Raw genomic sequence first — 16807 nt, forward strand, 5'->3', positions numbered from 1 at the left:
TTTTTATGATATGTTCTGGAGTGTTAACTTTCTTTGGGGTTACCTTGTAGTCTACTGACTTTTCTCTGCATTTAGGATATTCCATTGTAACCTGTAATTTACCTGGCATCCTCACCACCTTGGCTTCTGTTGCTGTGTTTGTCCCTTCTTTGATATTGGTATGTTTTGGGCCTTCAGTTGATCTCTCCACTCCTTTGAGTTTGTTGTTGTAGTCTAGTTTTGTTCTGGACTCTGCTATCTGTTGGCTGTGTTCCAGGTGGTGTTGCCATACCTGTCAATCTCTATTTGTTGTCTGTTCTTGTTGGTTCTCTGTCCACAGAACTCCCTTTAGGATGTTTTCAAGTGCTGGGTTGGTTTTGATAAAATCTCTCAGATTCTGTTTATCCTCGAATGTTTTGATCGCACCATTGTATTTGATTGATAGTTTTGCTGGATGGACGATTCTTGGTTGACAGTTTTTTTTCTTGCAGGGTTTTGTATATATCTCCCCATTGCCTTCTTGCCTGCTTTTAGTATTCTTTCCTTTTCTTTGATATTGGAGAGCTTGATTATTGTATGTCTTGGGGACTTTCTTTTGGGGTCTATCCTTCCTGGGGGCGGGGTACATTGGGCTTCTTGAATGTTTATCTTCTCATCTTTTAAGATGTTAGGGAAATTTTCTTGCAGAAGCTCTTCAACTATCTCCTCTGTGGACTTCTCTGCTTCTTCTTGTTCCTGAATGCCAATAATTCTTACATTATTCCTCTTCTTGTTATCCAGCATGAATCTTAGACTCTCTTCAGATTGCTTTATCCTTTTAGCTGCTTCCTCTTCTACCTTAGCAGTACTGAGAGATTTGTCTTCTAGTTCGCTAGTTCTGGCTTCTATCTCTTCTAGTCTGCTCCTTTCCCCTTTCAGCCTATTGTCTATTTCTGATATCATATTATTGATCACCTGGACATCTTTTTGCAGGTTTTGAATTGTTTCCAATGCTGTGTCAATCCTATTTGATTGTTCCTGCAGTACTTTCCTTACTTCTTCCTTATTTTCCTCGACTCCTTTTCAGAGTATTTGAATTTGTTTCCATACCATTTTTCTGAATTCCCTCTCAGGCATATCCAGAACCCGCTCCTCCTCCTCTATAAAGCCTTTTTCTGTCTCCAGCTCATTTGCATCAGCTGTTCTCTTCTGGTTTTGGATATGTTTCCATAATGTTTGTTTTTTATTCATCATGGTTATTATTATTTTATTATTAATATGATCGGAAGATCGGTTTCCCTTATTGTGCCTGTAATGCGTAGCAGGTGTTGTTAGGTCTTGACTTAGTGGTGGAGGATTATGGTGTATGCTTATAGCTTGCTATATGGCCACGATTGCTGCCTCTTCTTAGGTGATGTAGGGAGGAAAAGCTCCCACCTCCAGGAAAGATGTGTGATCAAAAGGACCAAAAGCTACACCATCAGTGTGTGTGCAAATAGAAGCCTCCAGCAGGGGTGGGGTGACCCCTCTTTCAGGACTCTCCTCTAGCCACTGCCGTATAGGTGAGCAGTTAATGGGAGAAAGATCGACCACTATTTTTTGTCTCTGATTGTCAGTTGTCTGCATGTGCTCAGCACCAATCTTGGGATGGTTGAGACCTGATCTTCTGGGGTTTTATAGATTGCCTTGAGTTTGTCCTGCCCAGCGAACTCAGGCAGCAGCCCAGCTGTGGATTGCAAGGTTGATAGCCAGAGACTTTAATCTGCTCCCTGGGAGAAAGGCCATGTGTCCCGCCCAGGCTCGGATGCACTGCCTCAGAAGCCTGGTCCAGTTGTTTGCGGTTATTTGCGTGTGCACAGTGCAAACCTTGGAATGTTTGAGTCCTATTGTGCTGCGGGTTTACGGTTGCTTTCTATTGCTAGAACAATAGCTGGAAGTTCCATGCTGCTACCTGGGAGTAAGGCAAAGTGCCCTGCCCCGGCTCAGATACACGGCTTCAGATTTGGGCCGGCAGGTGACGTCAAAAGTTGCCGCACCACTTCCTCTCTCTATGCGGTGGGTAAACTGTCCTGCTTGATGCACGCGCTGAGCTCTTAAGCTGGGGCGGGGAAATTTGGGGGGAAAGTTGTGTAGTTTCTTGTGGATTTGTTTGTGTAGGTGTTGTTTTTTTTTGCTGGAAATGCCACTTTCTGAATGGGCTGGCTTTAGCCCCACCCTCTAAACTCTGCAGGGGCGGGGTAGTCGCTGGAGCTTCCGCCAGTCTGTGGGCGAGAGTCTTAAGATGCCCGTATTTTCCTTAGTAGCATGATTTTTTCAAAAATGCAAGTTCGGGAAACTGAAGTCCTAGATCTTATGATAGTTCAGAAGCTGTGGGTTTGCTATATGAACGTTTCCTTCGTGAGATCCCCCTCCCTTCTCACTGGAGCATTCCCTACCTGGCTCCCCTGGCTGCAGTCCGGAACCGGGAGGGGAAAAAAAAGGTCATAGTATTTTATTTGTAATGTTGCTGGATCCTGTTGGCTAGGATTTGGGGAAGAATTTTTCAACTATTTCATGAGAGATAATGGTGTATAATTTTTTTAGTGTTATCTTGCCTGATTTGGATTTTAGGGTTATGCTCATTTCATGAAATGAGTTTGGGAGTTTTTATCCTTTGTATATGCTGTAATAACTTGTTTGGTGTCCGTTCTTTTCTGACTATTTGATAGAATTCACCTGTGACGCTGTCTGGGCATGGACCTTTTTGTTGGGAATTTTCTAATGATCTGATTCATAAGGTTTTCAATGACTTAAACATCCGGTAGTCAGGTTCTCCTTCTTCCTTAGTCTCTCTTAATCTGGGAGCTCCCCTGAAACCTGTCTACCATGGGTGACTCTGCTGCTGTTTGACATCCCGGTGGCCTAGCTTTCAGCATCACAGCAACAAACCACGCACCACAGTACAGCAGACTGACATGCAAGCAGTGGTGGTCCATGGTATAGTTAATGTTTTTCACCAACACCATAATCTAAATGCATACATTCTTCATCAGTCATCCTTTATTCATGGTGCAGCTTCTGAATGCATATGAGGTGATTGAAAATGATGTCTTGTAGACAGAATATTTATGAGTCCTGTTTATAATCCTTTTCTGCTAACCTACCTCTTGACTGGTGTATTTAATCCATGTAGCTTCAGTGTAACTATTACTAGTTGGTGAGCTTATTGTGGTTACTTTGCTGTTGTTTTTGTGTGGGTTTTTTGGGGGGGTAAGTTTGGGGTGTTGTGTGTGTTTGTTGCTCGTGGATTTTTTTGTTCACATAATTTTCTGTGCTGAGTTCCTTGTGTTTGTGAATTTTCTTGTCTTCATTGCTGCTGTTTTATTAAATCTTTACGATTTTATTTTTATTTTGATGAGAAAGATTATTAATTTTCTTCCAGGGTACTCTGTAACTGATCAATTTCTTCCCAAGTTCAAAATAATCTGTTCAACCTTGAAATTTACTTGACTTCCTCACCATTTGTAAGTCTTGTAAATAATGCAGTTTATTCTCTATCTCAACTTTGTAACTGACTTCATTTACAGATCGATGCCTCTGATTTCCCTATTTTCAGTCCTGTCGGCTTGTTTTACTTTGGGTACCATTGATATCTGGGGTGACTTCTGGGTGGTGTTACCATGCATGTATGCTAATCTGTTTGTTGGTTGCATGCAGTTAATGGTTCTCTGTCTGAATAAACTCTTAATATTTGTTTTATAAAGTTGGTCTGGTTTTTACCAATGCCTTTAATTTTTGTTTATCTGCAAATGCCCTAATTTTGTAGTCCTACTTAAGGAGATGTGTGTAATTCTGGGTTGACAAGTTTTCCTTTCAGAATTGGATTGTATGTGGCAGCCCATTGCCTCCTTGCCTGCAGGGTGCATGGTTCCTGCTGAGCAGTCAGAGTTAAGTCTTACTAGTGCTCCTTTGTAGGTTCCTTTGTGTTGTTTTTCAGCTGTTCTCAGGATTCTTTCAACATCTTTAGTTTCGGAGAGTTTGATTGTGATTTTCTCTGGAGGTCTCTCTTGGATGCTTATCTTTTTGGCTTTCATTATATTAGCAAAGTTTTCTTCTTAGAACTCTTGGATAAATTTCTCTGGTTTCTTTTTCTTTTTAATTTCTTCCTGAACTACAGTTATGGTCACACTTGTTATTTTTCTTGTTAATGGTGTCCTGCGTAATTCTTAGGTTTTATTTTTTTTACCTTTGTGTTTTTCTGATTGTTTCTCTGACAGATTAACATTGTGAGGTTTGTATTCATCCTCACTAACTCAGCCTTCCATTGAGTCACTTCTACTCCTTAGCCCTTTCATTGTATTAGATTTCTGAACTCAGTATTATTCTTCTAGATTTCTATCTGCTGTTTATGTATAGTTTCTAATTTTATATTTGTCAGTTTGTTTTTTTGGGTTATTTTCCCCCGGAATTCTTCTAAATGTTTTTTCTGCTTCCCTTGATTTTTTTTGTCTGAAGCTTTTTTTAAATCTTTCAATCCATTGAATTTCAGCTCATGAGTTTGGGTCTGACACCCTGAAGTGATGGAGTCCAATTCACAAACATCTCAGATAAGCAAAGAAATAGAAATGAATTTCTTATCAGGAAGCCTGCTTGCTCAGCTCCAGGGACACCTGCACTAGAGATATGGTGTCTGAGGAAATACCTTTTGTTAAGCACTAGTTACACATGCAGGTGGGCTACAACCTTTATCTGATAGCCACATCAGTTCACAAGGTGATAAGGTGATTGGGTTCTCTGACAAGCATTTCAAAGGGTAGCTCTCCTGGTTCCTCTTTGTCTGGGGAGATAATTCTTTTCAGAGGTCACACAAAAAAGGGGCACCCAGCTTTAAGCCTAGGCAACTATTAATATTATAAAAGTATATACTTATGAGATCACTGGACTCCTGGTGTGGTGCTGTAGGATCAGCACTGGACTGACAACCACCAGCTGATTCTCAGGAACCCTTCACAGAGTTGCTGTGAGTCAGAACTGATTCAGTGGTGCTTAACAACAAAAGAACAAGAACAGGATAAAAGGGATTGGTGGTTGTGTGTGGCATGTCTCAGGCAGTGCTCAACTAAAGTTCTTAAAGTGGCTGCAGTCATGCTCTAATGAAGGTACCTGAGTATCATCCTTATGACTTCCTTATCAGGTTATTTGTTGTTAGGTGCCATTGAATCGGCAACGACTCCTAGCGACCCTATGCACAGCAGACTGACCCAAACACTGCCCGATCCTCAGCCAAACTCAATACGGTTGCCACGGTTGAGTCCATCAATGTCACCACTTTGCCAATCTATCTCATTGGAGCGTCTTTCTCTTTTTCTCTGACCATCCACCTTAGCTAACATGATAGCCTTCTCCAGCAACTGGTCCCTCCTGACAATATGTCCAAAGTTTGAGAGATGGAAGTTTGGCCATTTGGCCTCCAAGGAGCACTCTGGCTGCTCTTCTTCCAAAATGGATCTATTGGTTCTTTTGGCAGCCCATGGCACTTTCAATATTCTCCACCAACACCATAACTCAAAAGCATCAATTCTTCTATGGTCTTCTTTATTCACTGTCCAGCTTTCACATGCATATGAGGTTACTGAAAATACCATGGCTTGGGTCAGGCACACCTTAGTCCTTAAGCTGACATCTTTGCTCTTCAACACTTTAAAAAGGTCTTGTGCAGCATATTTGCCTAATGCAATACGTCGTTTGATTTCTTGACTGTGGCTTCCGTGAGTGTTAATAGTTGATCCAAGAAGAATGAAGTCCTTGAACAACTTCAAACTTTTCTCCGTTGATAAGAATGTTTATTGGTCCCGTGGTGAGGATTTTTGTTTTCTTTACATTGAGATGTAATCCATACCGAAGGCTGTGCTCTTTGATCTTCATTAGTGAATGTTTTAAGTCCTCTTCACTCTCAGCAAGCAAGGTTGTATCATCTGTATATCACACATTGTTAATGAGTCTTCCTCCAATCCTGATGACACGTTTTTCTTCATAGAACCCAGCTTCTTGGATTATTTGCTCAGGATACAGGTTGAATAAGTATGGTGAAAGAATACAACCCTGTCACACACCTTTCTTAATTTTAAACCATTCAGTGTTCCCATGTTCTGTTTGAACAGCCTCTTGGTCCAGGTACAGATTGCTCATGAGCACAATTAAGTGTTCTGGAATACTCATACTTCACAATGTCATCCATAGCTTGTCATGATCCACACAATCGAAAGCCTTTCTGTAGTCAATAACGCACAGGTAAACATGGCAGAGGATATCTTTCTGATGTTCTCTGCTTCCAGCGAAGATCCATAGGACATCAGCAATGATATGTCTTTACCATTTCTTCTTCAGAAGGATTATCTGCCCTGTATTTTGGTCACTTGTTTGAACCACTCTGTCCTGCTTCTTCATATGAACTGAAATTATTGTCTCTCAGATATTGTGGTACTGTTGTATGTAAATGAAGATAGTGTTGGTGTGTTCTTAGGCATGCAAAAGCAGAGAAAGAAAGGATATAAAAACAATAGAAGGGAAAGAACAGAGAAAAACAGGAAAGGAGAAAAATGGGGTGTGGGGGCAGATTCTAGAAGGAGAAAAGTGTGAGTGGTGGTCCATGCATACCAGTATGGTCTGGTGCCCTCTGCCAACTAAGGGGCTCGTTTGTGGGTTGGGGAAGGCGGAGTCAGTCTTCGACAGAGATCCTGGCTGCCTAGATGGTGTCTGGGGTCAGAACACCTGGTCCTGGAAGTCGTTCTTGCTGCCTCAAAGGTTGGCTGAGACTGTGGTGTTGTCCCCACAGGACCTCTTTAGGGCTCCAGGGGCAGCTGAGAGCCAAGCAGCTGTCTATGGAAGGAAGTCTTCGCCCACTCAGGTAGCCTAGGCCCCAGCGCTGAGTGTTGTGATGTCTGATGAGTCCACATTCCTCCAGATGCGCCAGGCCTGGGTGTCACTCAACTCTGCGTGGGTGACAATGGGGTTGCCCACACTTCTTCACCAGGAGGGTGGACTGTACCTTTGTTGTTGGTAGGCAGCAGTGTGCGATTGTGCTAGTTAGCTGCTGTCTGGATGGAATGCTGCTTTGAAACGTTGAAGGTGTCTGCAGTGTGTCAGCCCAGCAACAGTTGATCCAGTCCTTCTGTGTCCTTTCCCGGTCAGTATTCAGTCCACTATGCTCTCCTTCCCTGTGAATCTCAGCATTCCCAGATTATCACATGAATTTGTTTCACTTGGTTTTCTGTGTCTTTCTTATAGAAGGTTTACTAGCATGATCTGTTAGCCAAGGAGAGGGTCTTGCAAGCATGTCTATCAGCCTTGTCCACCATCTTTCTGCAAGTTCCATTGTTTGATTTCTTGATTGCTGCTTCTGTGGCCACTGATAGTGGATCCAAGTGAAATGAAGTCTTTGGCACCCTCATTATTTTCATCGTTTGTCATTGTGTTGCCTATTGATCCAGCTGTAAAGATTTTTGTTGTCTTTCTGTTGAGGTCTAATCACTTTAAAGGACTTCTGAGTGATGCTGTTAGATCAGCACAGGACTGTGAACCACCAAGGCAGCAGTTCAAACACACCAGTTGCTCCTCGGAAACTCTATTCTGGGTTGCTGTGAGTGGGACCCTACTCAGCAGCACTTCAAATGAACATCCATCCATACTGGATGTGTCTGTAGTCTTCAATCTCCATTAGTAAGTGCTTCAAGACCTCTTGACTTGGAGCAGTGCTGGCCCTTAAGAGCCTTCAGTGGTGAGAACTGGTGGTGTGTACTGGGTTTAGTGTTGGTCTTCTAATTGAAAAGTCAGCGTTCAAATCCCAAATCTCACCGCTGCTCAATGGAAGAAAGGTGAGGCAGTTTGCAGTTCTGGGAAACCTGTGCGGCCATTTCACTCTGTTCTGTGGGGTCCCTGAAGTTGGAATAGACTTGGTGTGATGCTGGATTGGGTAACATTTTAAATCTGGTTTGTTGAGTTAACCTTTGTAAACTGCTAATTCCAGTGGCTGTAAATGTATCCTGATAAATTACGGCAAGTAAAGGATGCTGTGCCTGACTCTTCATTGCTACCAGATTGTATAACACAAGGCGCTAATTTTTAGTCAAATAAAAATTCCTGACTGCTTGAATCTCTTGTCTTGATGTTTGAGAGAAGGCATTATTTTCAGCCTGGATGTTGAGACCATAGAGGTGGTTTAATTGCTGCAGTCAAGGTGAGTCTGCCCCTTGTAAAGGGAGCACTGGAGGGGAGTCCTGGTGTGGCCTCCAGGAGAAACACTTTACAGGTCTGCTCGTCAAACCCACCACTCACTCCTTGGAAAGCCCCAGGCAGGGTCATTACAAGCCAGAATCCACTGGATGGTACTTAACAACAATGACAAGGAGCACTGAGCTTGCCTCAGCTGGTGGCGATAAAGGCTTCATGGGAACTCCTTCATTTTGGCCAGCAGAGAGCCGGGCCATGTGGATGGCTGTGTCAGGCATTGTCTTCTGTGCAGCAGCAGCCTCTGGTCCTTGTAGGGGCAGTGTTGTGGGGACTGGTGTCATTCTTGTCTTATGGTTCCTGCTACAGAGGTCCTGATCTCGGCTGGATTTCAGGAGCTGTCGTTAGCAGAAAGAGGAGGCCGCCGCAGAGACTTTCATGACCTCGGAGTGAACACAAGACAGAACCTTGAACATGTGAAAGAGTCAAAAACAGGTGAGTCCCTTAAGAAGAATGCAGCGCTCCCGGATCACTGCTCAAGTGCGTGCTCAGGGTGTTCAGTGGAGGCATTTGGCTTTTGCCGTGTGTTTCACATGGTGGGTCACCAGGGAAGGGCTCATGTGCTATCTGCTCCTTTTATTCCTTGCTGGCTTTCGTGAAGTGGGTCATAAATGACTTCAACTGCCCTGAAATCTTTTTTTTTATGAAATATTAACATAGATCAATATTGTTTCTTTAAAATTGTTTGCCATGAAGAGATTTGCTAGGTTTTTGTTAAATTCCCTCTAGTGTGAGGGTTTGGTATTCATCTACATACAGCTTTAAGCAGTCACCTGAGTGACTGGCAGGATAGTGGCCCTGAGTTGAGTGATGCTAGCTCTTACGTTGTCTACTGCTCTTAGCCATCTCTTTGCAGACTCTCTGCATTGTTCTGGTAGCAAAGGCTGCAGGGAAGAATAAACTTGTTTTTGTTAATGGACTCTGACTTGTTTGTTTTTACAGGTTCTTCTGGTATTATAGTAAAGCTAAGCACTAACCATTTTCGATTGACATCCCGCCCCCAATGGGCCTTATATCAATATCACATTGACTATAACCCCCTAATGGAAGCCAGAAGACTTCGGTCAGCTCTTCTCTTTCAACATGAAGATTTAATCGGAAGGTGTCATGCTTTTGATGGAACAATATTGTTTTTACCTAAAAGACTGCAACACAAGGTTATTTCAGATATTGGCATGGGTGTGGGGAGGGGGAACTTCCACGTAAAAGCAAAACTGCTACAATATAGGGTCGCTATAGTGGTTTGTAGAGAAGACCCTAGGCGTCTCTTGTATGACTTGTAATATAAGACGGTATCACTCAAATCCCCCTGAGTAACTTTTACTGACGTGTGATATGGACACAGGGAGCTTGTTCTCTAAGCCCAGTTGAAATGTTTCTGTACCTGAAATTATTGCTGGGATTGTGCCCATAGTTTTCTTTTAGCAGTTAAAATTTTGGTTTTCCTCCTCCTTTTTCAGGTCACGGAAGTGTTTAGTCAGACCAGAAACGGAGAGCACGTGAAGATAACTATCACATTAACAAATGAGCTTCCACCCACGTCTCCAACATGTTTGCAGTTCTACAATATCATTTTCAGGAGGTTTGGGAGTATTTTAAGAATTTTCAGACAGAAAAGTGGAAGGAACTGTCACTTAGATTCAGAGATGGTGGTTAAGATTGTCGGGTTCCTCTGGATTGTCATTGTTTTAAGATGTGGTTTGCTACTAATACAACGTAATTTTTTTTTTGCTTTGAGCAGTATTGTGTTGTTATTTAATTGTTTTGACATTGGATCCTAGCAATACTATCTGAATTTATAGTAGGAATATACACACTCAGGAGCTTATCATTAACTTTGTTTCTTGTCCTATTTCTTCCACCCTTAGCTTACAATGGTACAGTAATGTATTATCCATCTACCCCTGAAACCTGGTTTGCCTGGTCCTTCGGCCTTACTAACTGTATATCCACCTATGCCTATAACACTTCCAGTTCCCTGGAATTGTGCACCGCCATATACCTGCTCCCTCGTATTGATGTATATGAAGGTGACCAAGGACTAGCCTTGATCACAGCTTCTGACCACACATGCCACACACCTGTTTGGTTTGAAAGAGGGGCAGATTAAAGCTACTCAGGTCTTACTGTCCATCCCAGGACACACATCGCATGCTCTGTCATTGACTCTTAGCGTGGACACTATGTACTCTAAACCCACAGTCCTGCCTTGGCAGCAGTCTGGAGTGAGAGTGACGCTGGCATTGCATTGTTGATAGTTGTCATGAATGGGATTAATGTCTAATGGACTTGTATAGCTTCGTCATAAGCTCTCTGTCATTGCAAACAAGGCGGCTCTCTTTGCTAGCTACTTGTTGGAATTGATTTAAGGAACTGTGGTGGTACTGTGTTTAAAGTGCTTCATGGATAGCAGAAAGGTCATGGTTGTGAGGGGCAGTCCTAGTCTGTCCTGTAGGCTTGTGGAGCAAAAGTCATTCAATAGCAGTTTGAGTGTGTTTGGTTTGCTTGAATTAATGTGATTGACTTTTTTGTGATTCTGGACCAGCTAGCATGTAGTAGACCATACTGTCCCTGTTGAAAGTATTTGATGTTACTGTTACAGGGTGAAATCAGTCTCAGACAGTTAGTGAATGAGTTTCAGTAAAATGTTAATGGACACTGACATGTCATGAAAGTCATCTTTTGATTCTTGTTCAGTCAGTTAAGAGGATGAAAGCCATGTTTAGTTCACTGGCCATGTGTAAACAGCAGGGAGGCCAGATTTGGCCTGGTCGTAGGCTCAGGTCTGCTCTATACAACATGCATTCTGAGAGGAATGTTAGAGAGAATGACCAGTGGTCAGTCCTCTTTAACCATTCTGACCTTTTTTAATTTCTAGGCTTTTGAAGATCATGAATTTACAACAAATTGGAAGGAATTACTATAACCCAAGTGACCCGATTGATATTCCAAATCATAGGTTGGTATGAAGGGAAAAGGTTCATATTCCTTAGGCTTAATTACAAAGGGAAAGTAACAATCTAATTGGAAATGATCAAATTTAGTACTGTGGCTTTTAAATGGTATAGCAAGGAATACACTAAAAGATTTGGATTAAAAACCAACCACATGATACTTACAGGTTGCTGGAGACACAGAAATCATCCAACCCTGAACCTTTGTCTTGCTCACAGATAATAAAATAGGTCAGAAGCTCACAATGATTATTTCAAAAGTTAATGTACTGTGTTAAGATGACATACAACTAATTAATAACAGTAATTTAAGGACTTAACAATCAGATTGGCAACTATGTCAACTCTTAGGCAGTGTTAAGAATAGCTTCATAAAACCAGTGAATATCCATTGGCATTAGTAGTAATGAGTTACCAGGTGAATTCCATTGTTGAATGTATTTTTCTGGTTCCACATCAAACCTAGAAATAAGTAAACTGGCTCAATCACAAATAGGAGGAAGCTTTAAAAGTTTGTAGGGATATTTTGTTACCTTTCACCACCATTTTTCTGTGAACTTTGTGAAGCCCCCTCATATTTTAACTTCGACCTGGATAATTAAGGTGAAAAACTCAACTTGGTACATGGAAGGCATGTCTTGGGTGCTCATGGAGGTCTTGTGTTCACTTCCACTTGACAGGTTGGTGATTTGGCCAGGCTTCACGACCTCGATTCTTCAATATGAAAACAACATCATGCTCTGCACTGATGTCAGCCACAAAGTCCTCCGAAGTGAAACCGTGTTAGACTTCATGTTCAACCTGTACCATCAAACTGAAGAACATAAATTTCAAGAACAAGTTTCTAAAGAGCTAATAGGTTTAATTGTTCTTACCAAGTAAGATTGCTTTCTCATGTGAAACAGTCATTTTACAAGTTTGAAGATCATATGGCAATCTAGTCCTCCAAAGTTAGATGGGAGTGTCCTGGTGTGGGCACTGCAGGATAAGCACTTGACCACACGTTCGGTTTGAACCCTGCAAGGTTGGCGGTTCAAACTCACAAAATGCTCATCGGAAACCCTAAACAGGGTGGCTATGAGTTGAAACTGACTCAAGCAGCATTTAACAAGGTTAGATGGGTAGTTCTCATCCACCAATGTAGGATAAACACTAGACTGCAGGTCAGCAGTTCAAACCCACCAGCTGCTCCTTGGAAACCCTATACAGAGTTGCTGTGTGTCAGTGCCACCTTGACAACAATGTTAGATGGGAAGTGGGTTTTACAGTTGAGCGTTGGGAACAGCTTGAAAATGGGGGACCCGACACAGGTACTTGTCATCTTTCTTAAGTAAGAGCTGTGTTTGGGGGAATGTACTTAATTAACCTGGAAAGGACAAGTATCTAATGATGTTTTTTCCTTTGGGTTTTTATCTTCTGATAAATACAGTCATTTCTCCACCCATCTAGCATCTTGCAAGAAATCCTTCCTCTTTGCATCTCATGGGTTTTAGTAGGTGATTTAAAATCATATTTTTGAAGGCTACATGCAGTTTAGTTTCTCTATTACCATGTTTTAATCACAAACCAAATCCCACTCATTTCACAGGTATAACAATAAGACATACAGAATCGATGATATTGACTGGGACCAGAATCCAAAGAGTACTTTTAAGAAGGCCGATGGCTCTGAAGTCAGCTTTTTAGAGTATTACAGAAAGGTATGAAATTCATGTTTTTTTCTTTCTACCATGAAATAGGGAGTTTTTAGGGAATACTGCAGTATTATCAGTTGCATTTGCTAACAAGTGTTGGATAGTGGAAATGGTGCCTTTGTTGTATAAGGCTGAAGTTCAGTACAGGGAGGACAAGTACTTATGATAACGGGGTACACCAGCCCAAAGAGTGCTCGCTGTCTCACTTGCTCAGGAAGCTCTCCCTTCTCTGACTGCTGTGCCTCAGGCCCCTGATGTTTGCCTGTTGTTGTTGCTGTTAAAAGGTGTTGAATTAGGCCCAACCCATAGCAACCCTGTCTAGGCTTCTGAGAAGCAGCTGGTGAGCTTGAACCGCAGACCTTGCAGTTCAAACAAACTTTGCAGTTCAGTGCATTCACCACAGTGCCAACCTCTAGGTGACCTCACATCTCCTCTCTCCCTTCATGTCTGAGACACAATGTGTGGTCATGGTGGTGTGAAATGTCCTCAAGTTGGTTCCAACTCATAGTGATCCTTGGTGGGGTTTCCAGGGAGCATGTGATAGGTTTGAACTGCTGACCTTGAGCTTAGCTGTCCAGTGCTGCTACAGTGCCACTCCAGGACTTGCCTGCCTGTAGCTCACATGTGCCAGCTCCTCGAAGCGTGGGTACTGCTGTTTGTTTGTGGGTCCAGGGCCTGGTGCTCAGTAGACACTCAGCTGTTGGAGAAATAAATGAGCAAGGAAACGAATTCAAGCTGTAGATGTCCTTGTGTCTCTGCCCTACCTTTCTGTATCTAACTAGTTGTCCACTGCCACCCCTCGACCTTGTTATTGGAGATTCTTTTGGTTCTCTTTTCTGAGTGGCTGTTGTTGTCTTCACAATCTGATTCTCTAACTTTACCAACTCATCACTGGGCATTCTTATCTGCTGCTTTCTGACCTTGTTTCAAACTTGCACAAATCTGATGATACCCAAAATGCTTAGGTGGCCTCCCACACTCCTGTGTTGTTACAGACATCTACGTTCCCCCAGAGATACAGGCTGTTCTTCTGGTGGCCCCCTTGCTTGTAGCCACATGACCTTCTACCTGCACTACTCCTTGTGTGGGAGCCTCTTGGCATAATTACTGGTGTGGGTCTTACAACCCAGAGATAGGATTCATTGAAAGGGGGTGGGCTGAGATACAGGAATCAAGACATCTTTAGAGCTTCCCAGTAGAAGTGCGACTTTGATGATAAGTTCTGACTTAGGTTGAAGGTAAGACAAGGGTACAGCAAACACTCTGCTGCTGGGGCTCCAGGTGATCAGGGCCAGGTATGTTCCAGACCAATTATGTGAACCGTCTCGGGGTCAGTGGTCAGCTGCAGACAAGTCTCTCGGAAATATATTTGTCTTAGTCTTTCTTTCTTTTTTTTTTGAATATTTTTTGTTTTTACTGTGAACTGAGTGATCGTTTACGTGGGAGAACATCAGTTTTATACTCATCGTTCCATTGCAATGATTACAATCTCCTCCACGCATCATCATTCAACAGTATTTGCTTCCATTCCCACTGTTTTTTTTTTAATGTGTGTGTTGCGGGATGTACGCAAAAACAGCTCAGGTATGCAAACTAACTTAAACATCCAAAGGGCACATTTCTGGAAGCTTACCTCTTGGCTGCCAGCACACAGCCCTTCTCTTTCCTTGACTCCAGAGTCCTCAGCTGCTCATTTTCTCTATGTCCTCATCTCTGCCTCCATGTCTGGTGTCGCTGCTTCTCTGGATAAGGTGCCACATTCAGCTCATGCTCTTCTCCCTTGATTGTCCTAGGGTCCTCTGTTCCTGGACTGTAAAATTAACTTCTCCCCCCTTTTTGTTATAAAACTTCTACATTTTTACAATTGTGACAGTCGCAATTAGTCATGGTAACAATTACTATTGAATCCTAAGAATCTTACCCCCATCTTCTTTTGACCAGACCCATCTAGACAAGATGAAACTATTCAGTGGGGTCTCTACCTTTCCCTGCACACTCTTAAACTAAACTCCCTTTTAAAACTTGTAAGCTAGTCACTTCATGCCTTTATCACTCCCCCCTCCCTATTTTAGGTAGCCAATGTCTAAGTTGCCCATCCCTATCAACCCTGTACACAGATGGGATAGGATTGATACTTGATGTGAAGACTCCTTTCCTACCAGATAGTATTTTGAGTTATTACATCCATAAGAATAGGTCAGGTTCATCAAAGTGTAGCAATTTATACTTGTTTCCTTTATCAAAAATTGTTAATCTTCCTGTAGTTGAGTTGTGATTATCAAGCCATCGAGGCTAGGTCATTGTCTTACTCTCTTAAGACTGCCTTAACAATTCCAATCAAAATGGTGACATCTGAGGGGCTTTGCTCCATGTACAGTGATGTTGTTGTGAAGTGCCGTCGAGTTGATTCTGACCCATAGCGACCCTGTATAGGCTTTCCAAGGAGCAGCTGGTGAGCTTCAACCGCCAACCTTGCAGTTCAAACAGGTTTGCAGTCTGGCGCATTAACCCACAGCGCCACACCAGGATTCAGTGATGCTCAAGGCAAAAAACCTAGCTGAGAGGGTTATGAAGACTGATTTTTGGGAATCTAAATGGGCCATCTTGATATTTTTACTCAAAAATCACAAAGACTTTATTAGGAAGAAGTGAAATGAAAACCACATTTGTGAGAAAAAAGCCAGGAAAGTTGTATCTTAAGAATTTTTCCTAATAATAACAATGTAGTGCACCTACTCGTTCTTTGAGGGTAGCCAGGGATGTCTTAGGAGAATGGGAAACCCAACCCTGTTCACCGTACAGTCCTGATCTTGTCCTTTCAGGCTGCTTTTTGTTCCACAAACTCAAAGAACATATAAAAGGAACATGATTTGATTCTGTCAGGAATGTCCAAACTGCTGTTTTGATGTGGTGTAATGTCTTCACGCAGAACTCTCTGGGGAAGGCTTAGAGAGATGGAAGCACCACCTTCAGAAGTGTAGAGACTTAGATGGAGGGGAGAGGTCAAGAAACTATAGCTTGAGTTTGATATTTTTATTAAATAACAATTACTAAGAGTTGGAACCAACTCGACAACACCTGACAACAGTATGATACTACCACAGTGCTTTGACTCACCCTTATCTAGAAAAGATTCAGCAGGAGAGAGAAGGGCCTTTGGGATGAACACAGTGGGTGGTTAGTCAGTTAAAAAAGAAAGGATATAATAAACATGTTAGATGTTTGGTGTGTTGTGCGTAGGATCACCATGAGTCTGTACTGACTCAGTGGCACCCAACAACAATGACAACTGACCACAAGGTTGGCAGTTCAGATTCATCACCTGCTCCTTGAAACCCTTTACAGGGTTGCAGTTGGTAGTCTGTTCCACACTTGGCCCCTGGCCTTGTTTTGGCCGATGATACTGAGCTTCTCCACTGTCTGTTCCCACAGATAGAGTCAGTTTCATTACTGTGTATTCCATCTGGTGAGGTCCGTGTGTGTAGATAGTCACCTATATGTTATTTAAAGAAGGTATTTGCAATGAGTAAGTCATTGGTGTTGCAAAATTCTATCTTGCAGTTTCTTTAAAGGATATTGATAGAATCAAGATTGTTGTTTGGTAAGTGCAGACAGATCTAAGTGCATTTGAAAACAGGAGTTTCTGTACATGACAGGTAACAGAACTGATAATCATTTGAATGTCAGTACACAACGTTCATAGACACGAAGTGTTCATACCTACAAATGGTGTGTATCAAAGCCATACTTCACCTGGTGAAAGTTGCTTCCTTTTTAAAACAAGGAGTCCTGGTAGTCAGAGGTTGTCTCTCATCCTTTGAGTATGTTAATCAGGAGGGACCATTTCCTGGAGAGCCACATCATGCTTGCTACAGTGCTTGTTGTTAGGTGCCATCCAGTCGTTACCAACCTTATTTACGCACAGCAGATTGAAAC

The 16807-nt window shown here is 42.4% G+C and overlaps 1 protein-coding gene across 1 annotated transcript in view; it reads left to right on the forward strand.

Moving 5' to 3' along the window:
- The window catches only part of PIWIL1 (piwi-like RNA-mediated gene silencing 1), a 52786-nt gene that overhangs the window by 11356 nt on the left and 24623 nt on the right, over positions 1 to 16807 (forward strand). The window contains exons 3-8 of the mRNA XM_006874060.1: positions 8533 to 8658; positions 9166 to 9380; positions 9684 to 9805; positions 11102 to 11182; positions 11858 to 12055; positions 12766 to 12877. Coding sequence (XP_006874122.1) covers positions 8533 to 8658; positions 9166 to 9380; positions 9684 to 9805; positions 11102 to 11182; positions 11858 to 12055; positions 12766 to 12877 — 854 coding nt within the window. The remainder of the gene's footprint in view (positions 1 to 8532; positions 8659 to 9165; positions 9381 to 9683; positions 9806 to 11101; positions 11183 to 11857; positions 12056 to 12765; positions 12878 to 16807) is intronic.

Source organism: Chrysochloris asiatica, unplaced genomic scaffold (assembly GCF_000296735.1).
Source record: "Chrysochloris asiatica unplaced genomic scaffold, ChrAsi1.0 scaffold00261, whole genome shotgun sequence".
Lineage (NCBI taxonomy): Eukaryota > Metazoa > Chordata > Mammalia > Afrosoricida > Chrysochloridae > Chrysochloris > Chrysochloris asiatica.